General features: G+C 51.9%; 1 protein-coding gene across 1 annotated transcript in view; it reads left to right on the top strand.

Annotated features, from left to right (window-relative positions):
* Positions 1 to 17,207, top strand: part of rnf115a (ring finger protein 115a) — a 32,305-nt gene extending 15,098 nt beyond the window's left edge. Inside the window, exons 5-9 of the mRNA XM_087985135.1 lie at positions 345 to 413; positions 1,595 to 1,667; positions 6,993 to 7,086; positions 13,205 to 13,320; positions 13,761 to 17,207. Of these exons, the coding sequence (XP_087841261.1) occupies positions 345 to 413; positions 1,595 to 1,667; positions 6,993 to 7,086; positions 13,205 to 13,320; positions 13,761 to 13,892 (484 nt within the window). The 3' untranslated portion in view covers positions 13,893 to 17,207. The remainder of the gene's footprint in view (positions 1 to 344; positions 414 to 1,594; positions 1,668 to 6,992; positions 7,087 to 13,204; positions 13,321 to 13,760) is intronic.
* The last annotated feature ends 1,605 nt before the right edge of the window (positions 17,208 to 18,812 follow it).

Consider the following 18,812-nt stretch of genomic DNA (forward strand, 5'->3'; position numbering starts at 1 on the left):
TGCCTTTCCCCCAATTATACCTCTTTCCCTGTGGTATATACCTATTTCTGCCCATTGCTATTCTAAACATAACTGAATTGCAGTCACTATCGTCAAAGTACCTCCAAATCTAACACCTGGCTGGGTTCATTCCCCAGTACCAAATCCAATATGGCATTGTCCCTTGTTGGCCTGTCTATATACTGTGTCAGAAAACCCTCCTCCACATCCCATAAAGAAATTCAAAAAATTAAAACTGCAAGGATGTCCCAGGAGTGCAATGCTGACATGGGTATTTGGATGCTTCCCATGTGGCTGCTTGGTTCCCTGCTTCTGCATAATTCTTGTCTTTTATGTATCTGCAGAATAATCCAGCAGCTGTTTGCTGGGCTCTTCAATGCAGGAATCTCCGGCTCTCAGCAGACATTCTCCTGGTAAGTGCAGTTTGCATCATTCATGCTTTTCCACATATCTACCTCCCTTATACTGTCACCCTGACCGCTTCAGGAGAGTGCTTTTCAAGAGGTTGTAATGGAGAGGAAAAGCCCAAAAACATTGTCAGCCAAATGAATGATTTCATAAAAATGTAAGCACAGTGACAGTGCTACTCTGTATCTAACCCCGTGCTGGGAGGCTTTGATGGAGGCAGTGTAGAGGGAGTTTTACTCTGTATCTAACCCCGTGTTGTCCCTGTCCTGGGAGGGTTTGATAGGGGGACAGTGGAGAGGGAGCTTTACTCTGTATCTAAATCCGTGCAGGACCTTTCCAGGGAGAGATTGATGGGAGTAGTTTAGAGGGAACTTTACATTGTTTACTTTCTGTTCAAGAGTGAAAAATCTTTACTCTGTCTGTAACCCTGTATTGTACCTGCCCGGGAGTGTTTGATTGGGAAAGTGTTAAGGGAGCTTTACTCTGTCTGTAACCCTGTATTGTACCTGCCTGGGAGTGTTTGATTGGGAAAGTGTTAAGGGAGCTTTACTCTGTCTGTAACCCTGTATTGTACCTGCCCGGGAGTGTTTGATTGGGAAAGTGTTAAGGGAGCTTTACTCTGTCTGTAACCCTGTATTGTACCTGCCCGGGAGTGTTTGATTGGGAAAGTGTTAAGGGAGCTTTACTCTGTCTGTAACCCTGTATTGTACCTGCCCGGGAGTGTTTGATTGGGAAAGTGTTAAGGGAGCTTTACTCTGTGTTGAACACAGATCCATTTTGGATGGTCTGGATCTGTTGTGCTTCCCGTACTGAAAGTGATAGAGTCTTTTCAGTTTGAGTAGAGGAAGTTTTATCTGTATCTTAACCCAATGTGGAACCTATCCTGGGAGTGTTTGATAGGGACCGTGCAGAGGGAGCTTTACTTTCTGTTTAAGATAGTAGGAGGAGGTTTACTCTGTATCTAACTCCATACTGTCTCTTTCCTGGTAGTGTTGGGTGAGGGCGGGATGTGGTTACCTTCAGTTGAAAAGAGTAGAGAAGCTTTACTTTGATTTTAACAGAGGGAGCTCCTCTTTGCATCTGGCCCTGTGTTGTCTGTGGGAGTGCAGGGTTTGGTGTAATAAACAGTTGGATGACTTCTTCATGTGATGGTGAAATGTTCCTAATCTGTCTCTCCCTTTGTGAGGAGCGGGATGCTACACTCAAACCCTGCTGATTATGCCTGGGGGCAGAGTGGACTTGATGCAGTGATTACACAGGTGAGAACGACGGCCAGTTCTGTTCCAGTGCTTGTTGCTCTGTTTTAGCTTTCATGCAGTTGAGGAACGTCTAAAGATTTGAGAGATTTTTTTTCTAAAGACTGTTAAGTTTGTAACACCCAGGAATGTAAGTCCTGAGTTTTTCAGGTGAATGTTCCTTGCCCATGCTTCCTGCTTTTCCCCAGTTTCACCATCTCACAGATCCCTTTTGTCTTATTAGTTATTGACTTTCTATCTCGTTCCATCCACATTGCCTCTCCCTGTTTCTGTGAAGCTTTTACTACTGTCTGGGCGTCCACGTCTATATCAAACACTCTCTCAGATTCGGTGCTGTTTCCACCTGATTAGGTTGTAATTTGGCTACTACAGGTGGACCAGTAGTCTGTGTACCTCAACACAGGGAACTGTGGATGGACACAGAAAAACAGGCGACACAGGTGACTCAGTGGTTGACACTGCTGCCTCTCAGCACCAGGGACCCGGGTTCGATTCTATCCTCGGGTGACTGACTGTGTGGAGTTTGCACATTCTCCCAGTGTCTGCGTGGTTTCCTCCAAATTCTCCGGTTTCCTCCCATAGTCCAAAGATGTGCAGGTTAGATGGATCAGTCATTTTTAAATTGCTCCTAGTCTCCAGGCTGAGTGGATTAGCCATTGGACATGCAGGGGTAGAGGGGGTGGGATGCTCTTCAGAGGAGCGGTGTGGACTCTGAGCCGAATGGCCTGTTTCCATACTGTAGGGATTAATTTAGAGGTGCTCTGCTGGGCACCACAGGACAACATTGGCTCAAACCTGATCTTAGTAATAGCAGGCTGGTCTTATGCTCCACATCGCACCCTCCTAGGAGAGGTTCAGACACCATCACTGGTCTGGTTAGCCATCAGGAGCTTGGTCGAAAAATGAACTGAGAGAAGGTTGTACAGGCTCTGATGGATTGATGAGCAATCGGCCACCCACCGCAATACAGTACCATTAGGAGCAGGGTGTGCTCCAGTTTCAATTGCCAGGCTGCACTGAGAAGCTGGCTAGTTACTGGGAGAATCGTTTCAATCTGCTAACCCTGGCTGGCAAGAATGTGTGTCCGTGTGTGTGTGTGTCTGTGCATATGCGTGTGTGTGTGTCTGTGCATATGCGTGTGTGTGTGTCTGTGCATATGTGTGTGTGTGTCTGTGCATATGTGTGTGTGTGTCTGTGCATATGTGTGTGTGTCTGTGCATATGTCTGTGTGTGTCTGTGCATATGTCTGTGTGTGTGTCTGTGCATATGTGTGTGTCTGTGCATATGTGTGTGTCTGTGCATATGTGTGTGTCTGTGCATATGCGTGTGTGTCTGTCTGTGCATATGCGTGTGTGTGTGTCTGTGCATATGCGTGTGTGTGTGTCTGTGCATATGCGTGTGTGTGTGTGTCTGTGCATATGCGTGTGTGTGTGTGTCTGTGCATATGCGTGTGTGTGTGTGTCTGTGCATATGCGTGTGTGTGTGTGTCTGTGCATATGCGTGTGTGTGTGTGTCTGTGCATATGCGTGTGTGTGTGTCTGTGCATATGCGTGTGTGTGTCTGTGCATATGCGTGTGTGTGTGTCTGTGCATATGCGTGTGTCTGTGCATATGCGTGTGTGTCTGTGCATATGCGTGTGTGTGTCTGTGCATATGCGTGTGTGTGTCTGTGCATATGCGTGTGTGTCTGTGCATATGCGTGTGTGTCTGTGCATATGCGTGTGTCTGTGCATATGCGTATGCGTGTGTCTGTGCATATGCGTATGCGTGTGTGTCTGTGCATATGCGTGTGTGTGTCTGTGCATATGCGTGTGTGTGTCTGTGCATATGCGTGTGCGTGTGTGTCTGTGCATATGCGTGTGTGTGTGTGTCTGTGCATATGCGTGTGTGTGTCTGTGCATATGCGTGTGTGTGTCTGTGCATATGCGTGTGTGTGTCTGTGCATATGCGTGTGTGTGTCTGTGCATATGCGTGTGTGTGTCTGTGCATATGCGTGTGTGTGTCTGTGCATATGCGTGTGTGTCTGTGCATATGCGTGTGTGTGTCTGTGCATATGCGTGTGTGTCTGTGCATATGCGTGTGTGTGTCTGTGCATATGCGTGTGTGTGTCTGTGCATATGCGTGTGTGTGTCTGTGCATATGCGTGTGTGTCTGTGCATATGCGTGTGTGTGTCTGTGCATATGCGTGTGTGTGTCTGTGCATATGCGTGTGTGTGTCTGTGCATATGCGTGTGTGTGTCTGTGCATATGCGTGTGTGTCTGTGCATATGCGTGTGTGTCTGTGCATATGCGTGTGTGTCTGTGCATATGCGTGTGTGTCTGTGCATATGCGTGTGTGTCTGTGCATATGCGTGTGTGTCTGTGCATATGCGTGTGTGTCTGTGCATATGCGTGTGTGTCTGTGCATATGCGTGTGTGTCTGTGCATATGCGTGTGTGTCTGTGCATATGCGTGTGTGTCTGTGCATATGCGTGTGTGTCTGTGCATATGCGTGTGTGTCTGTGCATATGCGTGTGTGTCTGTGCATATGCGTGTGTGTCTGTGCATATGCGTGTGTGTCTGTGCATATGCGTGTGTGTCTGTGCATATGCGTGTGTGTCTGTGCATATGCGTGTGTGTCTGTGCATATGCGTGTGTGTCTGTGCATATGCGTGTGTGTCTGTGCATATGCGTGTGTCTGTGCATATGCGTGTGTGTCTGTGCATATGCGTGTGTGTCTGTGCATATGCGTGTGTGTCTGTGCATATGCGTGTGTGTCTGTGCATATGCGTGTGTGTCTGTGCATATGCGCGTGTGTCTGTGCATATGCGCGTGTGTCTGTGCATATGCGCGTGTGTCTGTGCATATGCGCGTGTGTCTGTGCGCATATGCGCGCGTGTCTGTGCGCATATGCGCGCGTGTCTGTGCGCATATGCGCGCGTGTCTGTGCGCATATGCGCGCGTGTCTGTGCGCATATGCGCGCGTGTCTGTGCGCATATGCGCGCGTGTCTGTGCGCATATGCGCGCGTGTCTGTGCGCATATGCGCGCGTGTCTGTGCGCATATGCGCGCGTGTCTGTGCGCATATGCGCGCGTGTCTGTGCGCATATGCGCGCGTGTCTGTGCGCATATGCGCGCGTGTCTGTGCGCATATGCGCGCGTGTCTGTGCGCATATGCGCGCGTGTCTGTGCGCATATGCGCGCGTGTCTGTGCGCATATGCGCGCGTGTCTGTGCGCATATGCGCGCGTGTCTGTGCGCATATGCGCGCGTGTCTGTGCGCATATGCGCGCGTGTCTGTGCGCATATGCGCGCGTGTCTGTGCGCATATGCGCGCGTGTCTGTGCGCATATGCGCGCGTGTCTGTGCGCATATGCGCGCGTGTCTGTGCGCATATGCGCGCGTGTCTGTGCGCATATGCGCGCGTGTCTGTGCGCATATGCGCGCGTGTCTGTGCGCATATGCGCGCGTGTCTGTGCGCATATGCGCGCGTGTCTGTGCGCATATGCGCGCGTGTCTGTGCGCATATGCGCGCGTGTCTGTGCGCATATGCGCGCGTGTCTGTGCGCATATGCGCGCGTGTCTGTGCGCATATGCGCGCGTGTCTGTGCGCATATGCGCGCGTGTCTGTGCGCATATGCGCGCGTGTCTGTGCGCATATGCGCGCGTGTCTGTGCGCATATGCGCGCGTGTCTGTGCGCATATGCGCGCGTGTCTGTGCGCATATGCGCGCGTGTCTGTGCGCATATGCGCGCGTGTCTGTGCGCATATGCGCGCGTGTCTGTGCGCATATGCGCGCGTGTCTGTGCGCATATGCGCGCGTGTCTGTGCGCATATGCGCGCGTGTCTGTGCGCATATGCGCGCGTGTCTGTGCGCATATGCGCGCGTGTCTGTGCGCATATGCGCGCGTGTCTGTGCGCATATGCGCGCGTGTCTGTGCGCATATGCGCGCGTGTCTGTGCGCATATGCGCGCGTGTCTGTGCGCATATGCGCGCGTGTCTGTGCGCATATGCGCGCGTGTCTGTGCGCATATGCGCGCGTGTCTGTGCGCATATGCGCGCGTGTCTGTGCGCATATGCGCGCGTGTCTGTGCGCATATGCGCGCGTGTCTGTGCGCATATGCGCGCGTGTCTGTGCGCATATGCGCGCGTGTCTGTGCGCATATGCGCGCGTGTCTGTGCGCATATGCGCGCGTGTCTGTGCGCATATGCGCGCGTGTCTGTGCGCATATGCGCGCGTGTCTGTGCGCATATGCGCGCGTGTCTGTGCGCATATGCGCGCGTGTCTGTGCGCATATGCGCGCGTGTCTGTGCGCATATGCGCGCGTGTCTGTGCGCATATGCGCGCGTGTCTGTGCGCATATGCGCGCGTGTCTGTGCGCATATGCGCGCGTGTCTGTGCGCATATGCGCGCGTGTCTGTGCGCATATGCGCGCGTGTCTGTGCGCATATGCGCGCGTGTCTGTGCGCATATGCGCGCGTGTCTGTGCGCATATGCGCGCGTGTCTGTGCGCATATGCGCGCGTGTCTGTGCGCATATGCGCGCGTGTCTGTGCGCGCATATGCGCGCGTGTCTGTGCGCGCATATGCGCGCGTGTCTGTGCGCGCCTAGGCGCGCGTGTCTGTGCGCGCCTAGGCGCGCGTGTCTGTGCGCGCCTAGGCGCGCGTGTCTGTGCGCGCCTAGGCGCGCGTGTCTGTGCGCGCCTAGGCGCGCGTGTCTGTGCGCGCCTAGGCGCGCGTGTCTGTGCGCGCCTAGGCGCGCGTGTCTGTGCGCGCCTAGGCGCGCGTGTCTGTGCGCGCCTAGGCGCGCGTGTCTGTGCGCGCCTAGGCGCGCGTGTCTGTGCGCGCCTAGGCGCGCGTGTCTGTGCGCGCCTAGGCGCGCGTGTCTGTGCGCGCCTAGGCGCGCGTGTCTGTGCGCGCCTAGGCGCGCGCAGGTGTGTCTGTACCTGTGCGTGTGCGTGTGCGTTTGTCTGCATATGCCTGCGTGTCTGTGCGTATGCGCATGCATGTGTCTGTGCGTGTGCGTTTGTCTGCATATGCCTGCGTGTCTGCGTATGCGTGCGTGTGTGTCTGTGCAAATGCCTGTGTGTCTGCATATGCCTGCTTGTGTGCGCGTGCGTGTCTGTGCATATGCGTGTGCGTGTCCGTCTTCATATGCGTGCGTGTATGCGTGTGTGTCTGCGTGCATACATGTGTTGTGTTGTTCCCTCTCCCTGGTTAAATTCTCCCTCTCACAGAGAATCCTTGTAGAATAGCATCTGGAGAAGAGAGGAACAAGTCCCTTAACATATTAAAGGTTGCTAGGAACCAGCCTTATCATTGATCTCAAAGCACTGCTTCCCTTCCACAGCTTCTGGGACAACTAGAAAACACGGGGCCGCCTCCAGCAGACAAAGACAAAATCACAGCTCTCCCGACAGTGCATATAACACAGGAGCAGATTGGTATGTGTCACTTCATCCCATTCTATAATGAGATCCAAAGAACTGTATTCTGGAGGTGGGAAGGGGAGAGGAGAACAGGGTGCTGTGAGATAATGGGTAATGGTGAGACAGATGTTAAAACGGTTCCAGAAATTGCAAAGTTTATTTTGTTTGCTCACTGCTACTGAGTTACTGACATGGATCAGCTGAGAATTGTACCCTGCCACTTAGGACAAGATTGAGGAAAAACCCATTCTCTCCATGTGAGGAATTGGGAAAGCATTGCACACTAACATCTGTTTAATACTGCCTGTATCTCAGTTCAGAGCTGGAGATTAGGGATTCATGGGGTGTTGGGGGCGGGGGGGGAGCTACTAGGGGAGAGATAGCAGGGGGCTTTAGCAAGAGAAGTTAGGGAAGACATGGCAGGAAGAGAGTGAGTAAATGATGTTAGGGGAGTGATGGGGCGTTGGTGGGAGATGTTAGGGGAGTGATGGGACGTTGGTGAGAGATGTTAGGGCGGTAATGGGACGTTGGTGAGAGATGTTAGGGGAGTGATGGGGCGTTGGTGAGAGATGTTAGGAGAGTGATGGGGCGTTGGTGAGAGATGTTAGGGGAGTGATGGGACGTTGGTGAGAGATGTTAGGAGAGTGATGGGATGTTGGTGAGAGATGTTAGGGGGGTGATGGGACGTTGGTGAGAGATGTTAGGGGGGTGATGGGACGTTGGTGAGAGATGTTAGGGGGGTGATGGGACGTTGGTGAGAGATGTTAGGGGAGTGATGGGACGTTGGTGAGAGATGTTAGGGGGGTGATGGGACGTTGGTGAGAGATGTTAGGGGGGTGATGGGACGTTGGTGAGAGATGTTAGGGGGGTGATGGGACGTTGGTGAGAGATGTTAGGGCGGTAATGGGACGTTGGTGAGAGATGTTAGGGGAGTGATGGGGCGTTGGTGAGAGATGTTAGGAGAGTGATGGGGCGTTGGTGAGAGATGTTAGGGGAGTGATGGGACGTTGGTGAGAGATGTTAGGAGAGTGATGGGATGTTGGTGAGAGATGTTAGGGGGGTGATGGGACGTTGGTGAGAGATGTTAGGGGGGTGATGGGACGTTGGTGAGAGATGTTAGGGGGGTGATGGGACGTTGGTGAGAGATGTTAGGGGAGTGATGGGACGTTGGTGAGAGATGTTAGGGGGGTGATGGGACGTTGGTGAGAGATGTTAGGGGGGTGATGGGACGTTGGTGAGAGATGTTAGGGGGGTGATGGGACGTTGGTGAGAGATGTTAGGGGAGTGATGGGACGTTGGTGAGAGATGTTAGGGGAGTGATGGGACGTTGGTGAGAGATGTTAGGGGGGTGATGGGACGTTGGTGAGAGATGTTAGGGGGGTGATGGGACGTTGGTGAGAGATGTTAGGGGGGTGATGGGACGTTGGTGAGAGATGTTAGGGGGGTGATGGGACGTTGGTGAGAGATGTTAGGGGGGTGATGGGACGTTGGTGAGAGATGTTAGGGGGGTGATGGGACGTTGGTGAGAGATGTTAGGGGGGTGATGGGACGTTGGTGAGAGATGTTAGGGGGGTGATGGGACGTTGGTGAGAGATGTTAGGGGGGTGATGGGACGTTGGTGAGAGATGTTAGGGGGGTGATGGGACGTTGGTGAGAGATGTTAGGGGGGTGATGGGACGTTGGTGAGAGATGTTAGGGGGGTGATGGGACGTTGGTGAGAGATGTTAGGGGGTTGATGGGACGTTGGTGAGAGATGTTAGGCGCGGTGATGGGACGTTGGTGAGAGATGTTAGGGGGGTGATGGGACGTTGGTGAGAGATGTTAGGGGGGTGATGGGACGTTGGTGAGAGATGTTAGGGGGGTGATGGGACGTTGGTGAGAGATGTTAAGGGGGTGATGGGACGTTGGTGAGAGATGTTAGGGGGGTGATGGGACGTTGGTGAGAGATGTTAGGGGGGTGATGGGACGTTGGTGAGAGATGTTAGGGGTGCGATGGGACGTTGGGGATCGATGGGACGTTGGGGGTGCGATGGGACGTTGGGGGGGCGATGTTAGGGGAGTGATGGGGCGTTGGTGAGAGATGTTAGGGGAGTGATGGGAAGTTGGTGGGAGATGTTAGGGGGTCGATGGGACGTTGGGGGTCGATGGGACGTTGGGGGGGCGATGGGACGTTGGGGGGGCGATGGGACGTTGGGGGGGCGATGGGACGTTGGGGGGGCGATGGGACGTTGGGGGGGCGATGGGACGTTGGGGGGGCGATGGGACGTTGGGGGGGGGCGATGTTAGGGGAGTGATGGGACGTTGGTGAGAGATGTTAGGGGAGTGATGGGACGTTGGTGAGAGATGTTAGGGGGTGATGGGACGTTGGTGAGAGATGTTAGGGGAGTGATGGGACGTTGGTGAGAGATGTTAGGGGGGTAATGGGACGTTGGGGATCGATGGGACGTTGGGGGTGCGATGGGACGTTGGGGATCGATGGGACGTTGGGGGTGCGATGGGACGTTGGGGATCGATGGGACGTTGGGGGTGCGATGGGACGTTGGGGGGGCGATGTTAGGGGAGTGATGGGGCGTTGGTGAGAGATGTTAGGGGAGTGATGGGAAGTTGGTGGGAGATGTTAGGGGGTCGATGGGACGTTGGGGGTCGATGGGACGTTGGGGGGGCGATGGGACGTTGGGGGGGCGATGGGACGTTGGGGGGGGGGCGATGTTAGGGGAGTGATGGGGCGTTGGTGAGAGATGTTAGGGGAGTGATGGGGCGTTGGTGAGAGATGTTAGGGGAGTGATGGGGCGTTGGTGAGAGATGTTAGGGGAGTGATGGGAAGTTGGTGGGAGATGTTAGGGGGTCGATGGGACGTTGGGGGTCGATGGGACGTTGGGGGTCGATGGGACGTTGGGGGGGCGATGGGACGTTGGGGGGCGATGGGACGTTGGGGGGGCGATGGGACGTTGGGGGGGCGATGGGACGTTGGGGGGGCGATGGGACGTTGGGGGGGCGATGGGACGTTGGGGGGGCGATGGGACGTTGGGGGGGCGATGGGACGTTGGGGGGGCGCGATGTTAGGGGAGTGATGGGACGTTGGTGAGAGATGTTAGGGGAGTGATGGGACGTTGGTGAGAGATGTTAGGGGGTGATGGGACGTTGGTGAGAGATGTTAGGGGGTGATGGGACGTTGGTGAGAGATGTTAGGGGAGTGATGGGGCGTTGGTGAGAGATGTTAGGGGAGTGATGGGGCGTTGGTGAGAGATGTTAGGGGGGTGATGGGACGTTGGTGAGAGATGTTAGGGGGGTGATGGGACGTTGGTGAGAGATGTTAGGGGGGTGATGGGACGTTGGTGAGAGATGTTAGGGGGGTGATGGGACGTTGGTGAGAGATGTTAGGGGGGTGATGGGGCGTTGGTGGGAGATGTTAGGGGGTGATGGGACGTTGGTGGGAGATGTTAGTGGAGTGATGGGACGTTGGTGAGAGATGTTAGGGGAGTGATGGGACGTTGGTGGGAGATGTTAGGGGGTCGATGGGACGTTGGGGGTCGATGGGACGTTGGGGGTCGATGGGACATTGGGGGGTCGATGGGACGTTGGGGGGGGCGATGTTAGGGGAGTGATGGGACGTTGGTGAGAGATGTTAGGGGAGTGATGGGACGTTGGTGAGAGATGTTAGGGGGTGATGGGACGTTGGTGAGAGATGTTAGGGGAGTGATGGGACGTTGGTGAGAGATGTTAGGGGGGTAATGGGACGTTGGGGATCGATGGGACGTTGGGGGTGCGATGGGACGTTGGGGATCGATGGGACGTTGGGGGTGCGATGGGACGTTGGGGATCGATGGGACGTTGGGGGTGCGATGGGACGTTGGGGGGGCGATGTTAGGGGAGTGATGGGGCGTTGGTGAGAGATGTTAGGGGAGTGATGGGAAGTTGGTGGGAGATGTTAGGGGGTCGATGGGACGTTGGGGGTCGATGGGACGTTGGGGGGGCGATGGGACGTTGGGGGGGCGATGGGACGTTGGGGGGGGGGCGATGTTAGGGGAGTGATGGGGCGTTGGTGAGAGATGTTAGGGGAGTGATGGGGCGTTGGTGAGAGATGTTAGGGGAGTGATGGGGCGTTGGTGAGAGATGTTAGGGGAGTGATGGGAAGTTGGTGGGAGATGTTAGGGGGTCGATGGGACGTTGGGGGTCGATGGGACGTTGGGGGTCGATGGGACGTTGGGGGGGCGATGGGACGTTGGGGGGCGATGGGACGTTGGGGGGGCGATGGGACGTTGGGGGGGCGATGGGACGTTGGGGGGGCGATGGGACGTTGGGGGGGCGATGGGACGTTGGGGGGGCGATGGGACGTTGGGGGGGCGATGGGACGTTGGGGGGGCGCGATGTTAGGGGAGTGATGGGACGTTGGTGAGAGATGTTAGGGGAGTGATGGGACGTTGGTGAGAGATGTTAGGGGGTGATGGGACGTTGGTGAGAGATGTTAGGGGGTGATGGGACGTTGGTGAGAGATGTTAGGGGAGTGATGGGGCGTTGGTGAGAGATGTTAGGGGAGTGATGGGGCGTTGGTGAGAGATGTTAGGGGGGTGATGGGACGTTGGTGAGAGATGTTAGGGGGGTGATGGGACGTTGGTGAGAGATGTTAGGGGGGTGATGGGACGTTGGTGAGAGATGTTAGGGGGGTGATGGGACGTTGGTGAGAGATGTTAGGGGGGTGATGGGGCGTTGGTGGGAGATGTTAGGGGGTGATGGGACGTTGGTGGGAGATGTTAGTGGAGTGATGGGACGTTGGTGAGAGATGTTAGGGGAGTGATGGGACGTTGGTGGGAGATGTTAGGGGGTCGATGGGACGTTGGGGGTCGATGGGACGTTGGGGGTCGATGGGACATTGGGGGGTCGATGGGACGTTGGGGGGGGCGATGTTAGGGGAGTGATGGGACGTTGGTGAGAGATGTTAGGGGGGTGATGGGACGTTGGTGAGAGATGTTAGGGGGGTGATGGGACGTTGGTGAGAGATGTTAGGGGGGTGATGGGACGTTGGTGAGAGATGTTAGGGGGGTGATGGGACGTTGGTGAGAGATGTTAGGGGGGTGATGGGGCATTGGTGGGAGATGTTAGGGGGTGATGGGACGTTGGTGAGAGATGTTAGTGGAGTGATGGGACGTTGGTGAGAGATGTTAGGGGAGTGATGGGACGTTGGTGGGAGATGTTAGGGGGTCGATGGGACGTTGGGGGGGGGGCGATGTTAGGGGAGTGATGGGACGTTGGTGAGAGATGTTAGGGGGGTGATGGGACGTTGGTGAGAGATGTTAGGGGGGTGATGGGACGTTGGTGAGAGATGTTAGCGGGGTGATGGGACGTTGGTGAGAGATGTTAGGGGGGTGATGGGACGTTGGTGAGAGATGTTAGGGGGGTGATGGGGCATTGGTGGGAGATGTTAGGGGGTGATGGGACGTTGGTGAGAGATGTTAGTGGAGTGATGGGACGTTGGTGAGAGATGTTAGGGGAGTGATGGGACGTTGGTGGGAGATGTTAGGGGGTCGATGGGACGTTGGGGGTCGATGGGACATTGGGGGGTCGATGGGACGTTGGGGGGGGCGATGTTAGGGGAGTGATGGGACGTTGGTGAGAGATGTTGGGGGGTGATGGGGCGTTGGTGGAAGATGTTAGGGGGGTAATGGGACATTGTTGAGCAATGTTAGGGAAGTGATGGGACATTGGGGAGTGATGTTAGGGGAGTGATGGGACGTTGAGCGATGGGAGGTTGGTGAGCAGCGAAGGGGAGTTGGGGAGCGATAGGAGGTTGGTGAGCGATGCGATGGGAAGTTGGGGAGCGATGCTAGCGGAGCGATGGGTGGTTGGTGAGAGATGTTGGTGAGAGATGTTGGGGAGCGATGGGAGGTTGGGGAGCAATGCTAGGGGAGCGATAGGGATGGAAGAGAAAAGTGATACTCTGTGCCAGGACTGGTCAAGTCTGTGTCATGGACAGATGTGTGGACCATTTACCAAAATGGAGCGCTTCACATGGGGATGGATGTAACATGTAATTCAGGGAGGTGATGATGGGGAACTATAGATCTTTGCACAGTAAGGAATGAAGTGAAGGTTTTCCTTGTGTGTTAATATAAATCTCTGACTTACATTGCTGTAGATTCCGGTTTAGAATGTCCCGTTTGTAAAGAGGATTATCTTCTTGAGGAACAGGTTCGACAACTTCCCTGTAACCACTTCTTCCACAGCGACTGCATCGTACCCTGGTTAGAACTGGTGAGCTATCCTGCACAGCAATGCTTTCACTGAAATGTTACACATGTTTGCTCTCCGCCTCTGCAGTCCATTCTCCAAGTTCAACTTGTGTTTGTGAAGGAATGGGACTTGTGGAGTAGTCACAAAGACTGACTGGGGAATCTCTCTCCTCACTTCCCGGCTGGGAAGTTGTTTCCCTCTGGATTTCCAGGAAATCTGCCCATTCTCTTATCTGTAACTTGATTTGTTTTAAAGTTCTGACTGTTGGGTTGATTGCTTGAATCAAAGTGGTAACGTGTCCTGCAAAAGTTTACTGAATCACGGCAGTCGAGTAAATTGTAATCCTCCGAGAGTCTGCATTAATACAAACTAGAGTGAAAGATGCATGATGCAGTTCACAACTGAAGCCATATTATTTTAGGATTTGCACTGTTTAATTCTCAAACACTACTGTGTTTCAGCATGATACCTGTCCCGTGTGTCGCAAGAGTTTGAATGGAGAGGTCACCATGGGTCACCGGCAAACCTCAGAGGAGTTATCTGGTAACTTGAGTAGCAGTGAAAACCGACAGCGAGACCCCTGGGCATACTGAAGGACTCTGCAGGAAGTACTTTGCACCCCAATCCCTGCATAACCTGATCAGTAATATTGTTACTTCTATTGTAAATGATATATATTAAAGAAACAAGTGGGCAGGTGCCATGGTTGAGTGGCTGCTCCCAAACTGATGGCATTTACAGGGGCCTATCTTTCATTCTGTGAATTATGTGTTTAACAATGTGGCATTGATTCGCTTTTCAATGGTTGCACAAAGATCATAGTTTTACGCTCAGTTTGTTCGAACTTTGCTCTATTTCGAAGACCATGGGAAGTTGATTTTAATTTCACCGGGTGAGAAATGCCACTTTTCAGAGCTCGCCAGGTGTATTTGTGTTTTGCAGTGAGAGGGAAGTTGTGAATCTCTTGGAAGTAAATGCTGCAGGAAAGCCTCGATTTAACAGTGAGGTGGGGGGTGTGGGTTTTACTCAATCTGAAACGTGACAGTGACAAGACAGAAAAAGACACAAAAAGGAACTAATAACCCCTCCCCGAGCCATTGTGCTACATATGAACTGATTGTCAACCTTATACTCAAACTTCTTAACCCTATAATAGATGTTTGAAAATATTGCTGTCTATTCCAATGTAGCTTTCTAATCAAATGGCCACCAGGCCGTATCTGTTTGGATGCTGTCTGTTGCCCCTTCCCCCAGTTTTCTGTCTCTGTCTGTCCCCCAGGTCCACAAGTGCTCCCCACCCTCAATGTCTTGTGAAGTAGTTATTCATCAGTGGTGAACCAAGGGCACGTACGTGAGCAGATTGTTCAGCTGTAGGCTGCTTCATCAATAATTTTTCCATTCGCATTGTGCACTTGCCAGCAGAGGCAGGGACTCTGCTTCCCTCCCTGCCCCCAGCCTTTACCAGTTAACATTAGTCAGAGGGCAATGGGTCAGGATGGGTTACTCTTCAGAGGGTCGGTGTGGACTTGTTGGGCCGAAGGGTCTGTTTCCACACTGTAAAAATCGAATCTAATCTTAACCAGTGAGTTTTCACAGACTGACAGGAATGGGTTATCTTGTGCCTGATTTGGATGTTGCAGGCGCATGGTTCCAGTACTGATCTACACATTCAACCCCCAAATCTAAGATTGCCCTTTCAGTTTTCAATATAAATACTGATATAGTTTTAGGGTAATACCCTTAGTGCAGGTGGAAGGGATTACTCTCTAAATCCTCAGACCTCCTTGAGCCAGTTCTTAAAATCTCCTTACCCTTATGAGCCAATCAGAGATTGATTTTAAGAGCTATCTCCTGAAGGATGGCCTGTCAGCGGCCAGGTCAGATCACTGGTTTCTCTCTTTTACCCTCCAGCTCTCATAAATACCTTGTGTTTGCAACGAGGTGTCTGGCCACTTTAAGCAGCCCTACCTCCAGCTCTTCCCTGTACAATCCAAGGTAATTTACCATTTATTAGAAGGTGTCTTTGAGCAGAAAGGATGGGAGCTCCTAGGAAAGGAAATCAGTGGGATTCAGAAGCATAGGAGTCAGTGCAGGGACAGTATGTTTCCTCTTGCCCCCTCCCAGGCTGGCAGCCGCTGACTGACTGACCTAGTTACTGCTTTCCTCTGTTCCCTTTCTGCATCCCCAAGTGGGTAGTAATATTATAGCATAGTCAAAGAAGAGAAACAATTGGGAATCGGAGAGCAGAGCTCTCTAAATTCATGACCTCTTCCTTCCTTCCTCCATCTCAACATGCACTGGAGGAACAGGTCTTCTGATACCTGGCCACTCTCTCAGCTTTTCAGTTCAAGATTGAGTGTCAGCAGGAGATCAAACCTTGTCAGCAGGAGATCAAACCTCATCAGCTTGATGGTTGTCATGAATTCGATTTGGCAAGTTTTCATATTTCTCCACAAAACATTCGTTTATACCATGCAGGATGTGACTGAGGAACTGAGGGTTAAACAAACCTTGGATTAACAGCGTAGCCCATAAATCCCAAGGAGCAGGAAGTCTTCAGCTTTTGCCACTCCTGCTGGTATTTGTGAAGGAGAATTCCACTTTTCATTTTCTTCAAGCTTCAGGGTCATGCAGAATGTATGTTGGCTTACAGCAAAGAGGGCAGCAGCATTAATGACAGGGTCTTAAAGTAATACAGTATTGAGAGGGAGGAAGAGAGAGATCACAGCCTCAATGATACACAGATAGTTGTTGACATTGGATGGTATTAGGTTTTGAGCTGTGAGTGAGTGAATGTGGAAGGAAGCGAAGGTTGGGGAATAATGACATGGCACCACAGTGTTAAACATCACTGGCCAATTTCAATGATTTTTTTTGTCATGTTAAAATGTCAAACACAACAAAGTTGGCTGTAACTTGGATGGGTTTGTAAATGGTGATGCATGAAGTTTAGTTAGTCTTGGTAGTGTGATCCACTCTGAGCAGTGACCAATCTGTGACCGAGCACAGCAGTATAATCCAAGAGCCACTGAATTGATCACTGGTTTTTATTCTGATTTTTATTTGTACAATGCAAGGTATTGGCTTTAATGGTGTTAAAATGATTCACAGTTTAAATTCTGATCTGGGACATGGGTCTGAGGAGTGATCTGCAGTTGCACTGTTCCACCATCCAGCCATGAGGGGAGTGGTACACTTCTGGTTACTCTGAGGGTAGAGAGCTATCACTGAAGCACTGACTGCACAGGCCGGGTCTAACAAAAGGCATTAATGTTATCACCCATGCTCCAGCCCTAAACCTGCAGCATGGTTTGGAAAGAAGCTGAGTACAATATGAACCTTCAATATGTGCACAGATTCTTTCAGGCCAGAAGAGGCCAATTTGCCTGTCAAACCTCTGCCAGCTCTTCTGAAGAGCTGCTTCAGTTAATTGCATGTGCCAGCTTAGTTTTGCAGATCTAGTTCCTGTCTAAAATTCACCCAAACAAGTATGGCTGTGTCCCTGGCTTTGACTCCAACTCCAAGTGCCAGCAAACTATTATAGCAGACAGGAACAAATTTGCTTCCTTATCCTGGCGCATCTGGGAACAGTGTTTGCTGTGTTACTGCCTTCATTCAGGTTTACTTAGCTTTCTTAGAGCTTGCCTTTCATGTTCACTATACTATCCCCACCCAAGGTATTGTATGAATGTATTAGTTGGTGATGCAGTTCAAAATGAAACAGGAGCCAAAACTCTGCATTAAGAACTACTGTCAAACACTTGAAATAAAATTAATTCAGAATGGAATAGTGCTGCTCATTGGCAGACAGTCATCTGGTATTGCATTCTGTTTTTTTGTAGTTGTAAATGTTTAATCTGTTATTGGTTTAAAAGTTTTTATTTTGTAAATAAACCAAAAAAAAAGTTGTTGAGAGATGGTTTCCACTTGGTCCGGCCTGTCTGCAAATTGTACCTTCTGCAGCTTTTGGATAATAAGCTGCATAGCAAGAAGGTCCCAGGTTTCAGCTTGACCTGTGATGAGTTAGCAGATCCCAGCCAAGCCAGCAGTTCTTACTGGCCTCAGTACCCCTGTGGTCAAGTAAGGGACAACTGGTTAGGGTTTCTGTATCTGCTCACCTTCCAAGTCACTTGCTCGCTCTCGTACATCACCTCACATTCCCTCTCAGTGGTGGTGAGTAGCCATGTTGAACAACCGAAGTTGTGACTGTGCTCCTAGGTGCTTTTAGCAACGGTGTTCCAGGATTTAGACCTAACAATAAACGAAACAGCAGGTAGACGTCAAAGTCACAGCTGTATGTGTTTTGAAGGCACTGTGTTTTTTATATCTCTTGTCTTTATCTGGATTGTGGAGACAGCAGGTTTGAATGTTATTACATCCTGTAATCAGTCTGGGAAACAATACAAGGCGCAAAGGGAGGCAATTTTGAAGGAGGTGGATGTGGTGCCAATCAAGCAACTGCTTTGTGTTGGATGGTGTCCAGCTTCTTGAGTGTTGTTGGAGCTGCCCCCATCCAGGGCAAGTGGGAGTATTCCATCACCCTCCTGACTTGCACTTGGTGGACAGGCTTTGGGAGTCAGGCGGTGAATGACTCACCGTACTTTCCCAGCCAACTTCTGGTTAATTGTGATGCCTGAAATATTGATGGTGAGGAATTTTGTAGTAACAATGTTGAATGTCAAGAAGCAGTGGTTGCATCCTCTCTGTTTAGTGATGGTCATTGTCCTGTCACTTGTGTGGCATAGATGTTATTTGTCACGTGTCAGCCCAAACCCAGATATTGTCCAGATCTTGTTGTATTTGAATGGAGACTGCTTCAGTACCTGAGGAGTCGTGAATAGTGCTGAACATAATGCAATCCTTCAACATCCCCACTTCTGACCTTATGTTGGAAGGGAGGTCATTGATGAAGCAGCTGAAGATAGCTGGGACGTTACTCTGAGGAACTGGGGTCTCTTCTGGCACTGTTGCAGTGTCCCTACCTCTAAGCCAGGAGATTCAGGTTCAAGTCCCACTTACTCTAGAGCTGTGCAATAACATCTCTGAACAGTTTGATTAGGAAAATATCTACTCCAAGGAACTGAAGGCTGTTGTGGCAAGTCGCAGTGACCCTATCTCTGAGCCAGTCAGGTTGAGCAAGATGATGGTCCCTACTTCAGTGCCAAAAGATCAGGGTTCATGTCTCATGTCCTCCTCAGGATATGTAATAATGTCTCTGAGCAGATTGATTTGAAAATTCCTACTCTGAGAAACTGAGTGCTCTTGTAGCACTGTGGTAGTATCTCTGTTGCAGAATCAGGAGGCCTGGCTTTCAGTTCTGCACGCTCCAGAGCTGTATCATAACATCTCTGAACTGCTTGATTTGAACACAGAAAATGCCACATGGTAGGTACTGTCTGGGGGCTGGTCGAGCTCCACTCTGATAGAAACAAACACCTGCAGGAACTGGAGGGCTCTTGTGCACTGGTAGTGGCCTTATCTCTGAGCCAGAAGGTCTGGATTCAAGTCCCACC

The sequence above is a fragment of the Chiloscyllium plagiosum genome, unplaced genomic scaffold (assembly GCF_037043375.1).
Source record: "Chiloscyllium plagiosum isolate Xiang-an unplaced genomic scaffold, Cpla_swu_hap1 HiC_scaffold_50, whole genome shotgun sequence".
Taxonomy (NCBI): Eukaryota; Metazoa; Chordata; class Chondrichthyes; order Orectolobiformes; family Hemiscylliidae; genus Chiloscyllium; species Chiloscyllium plagiosum.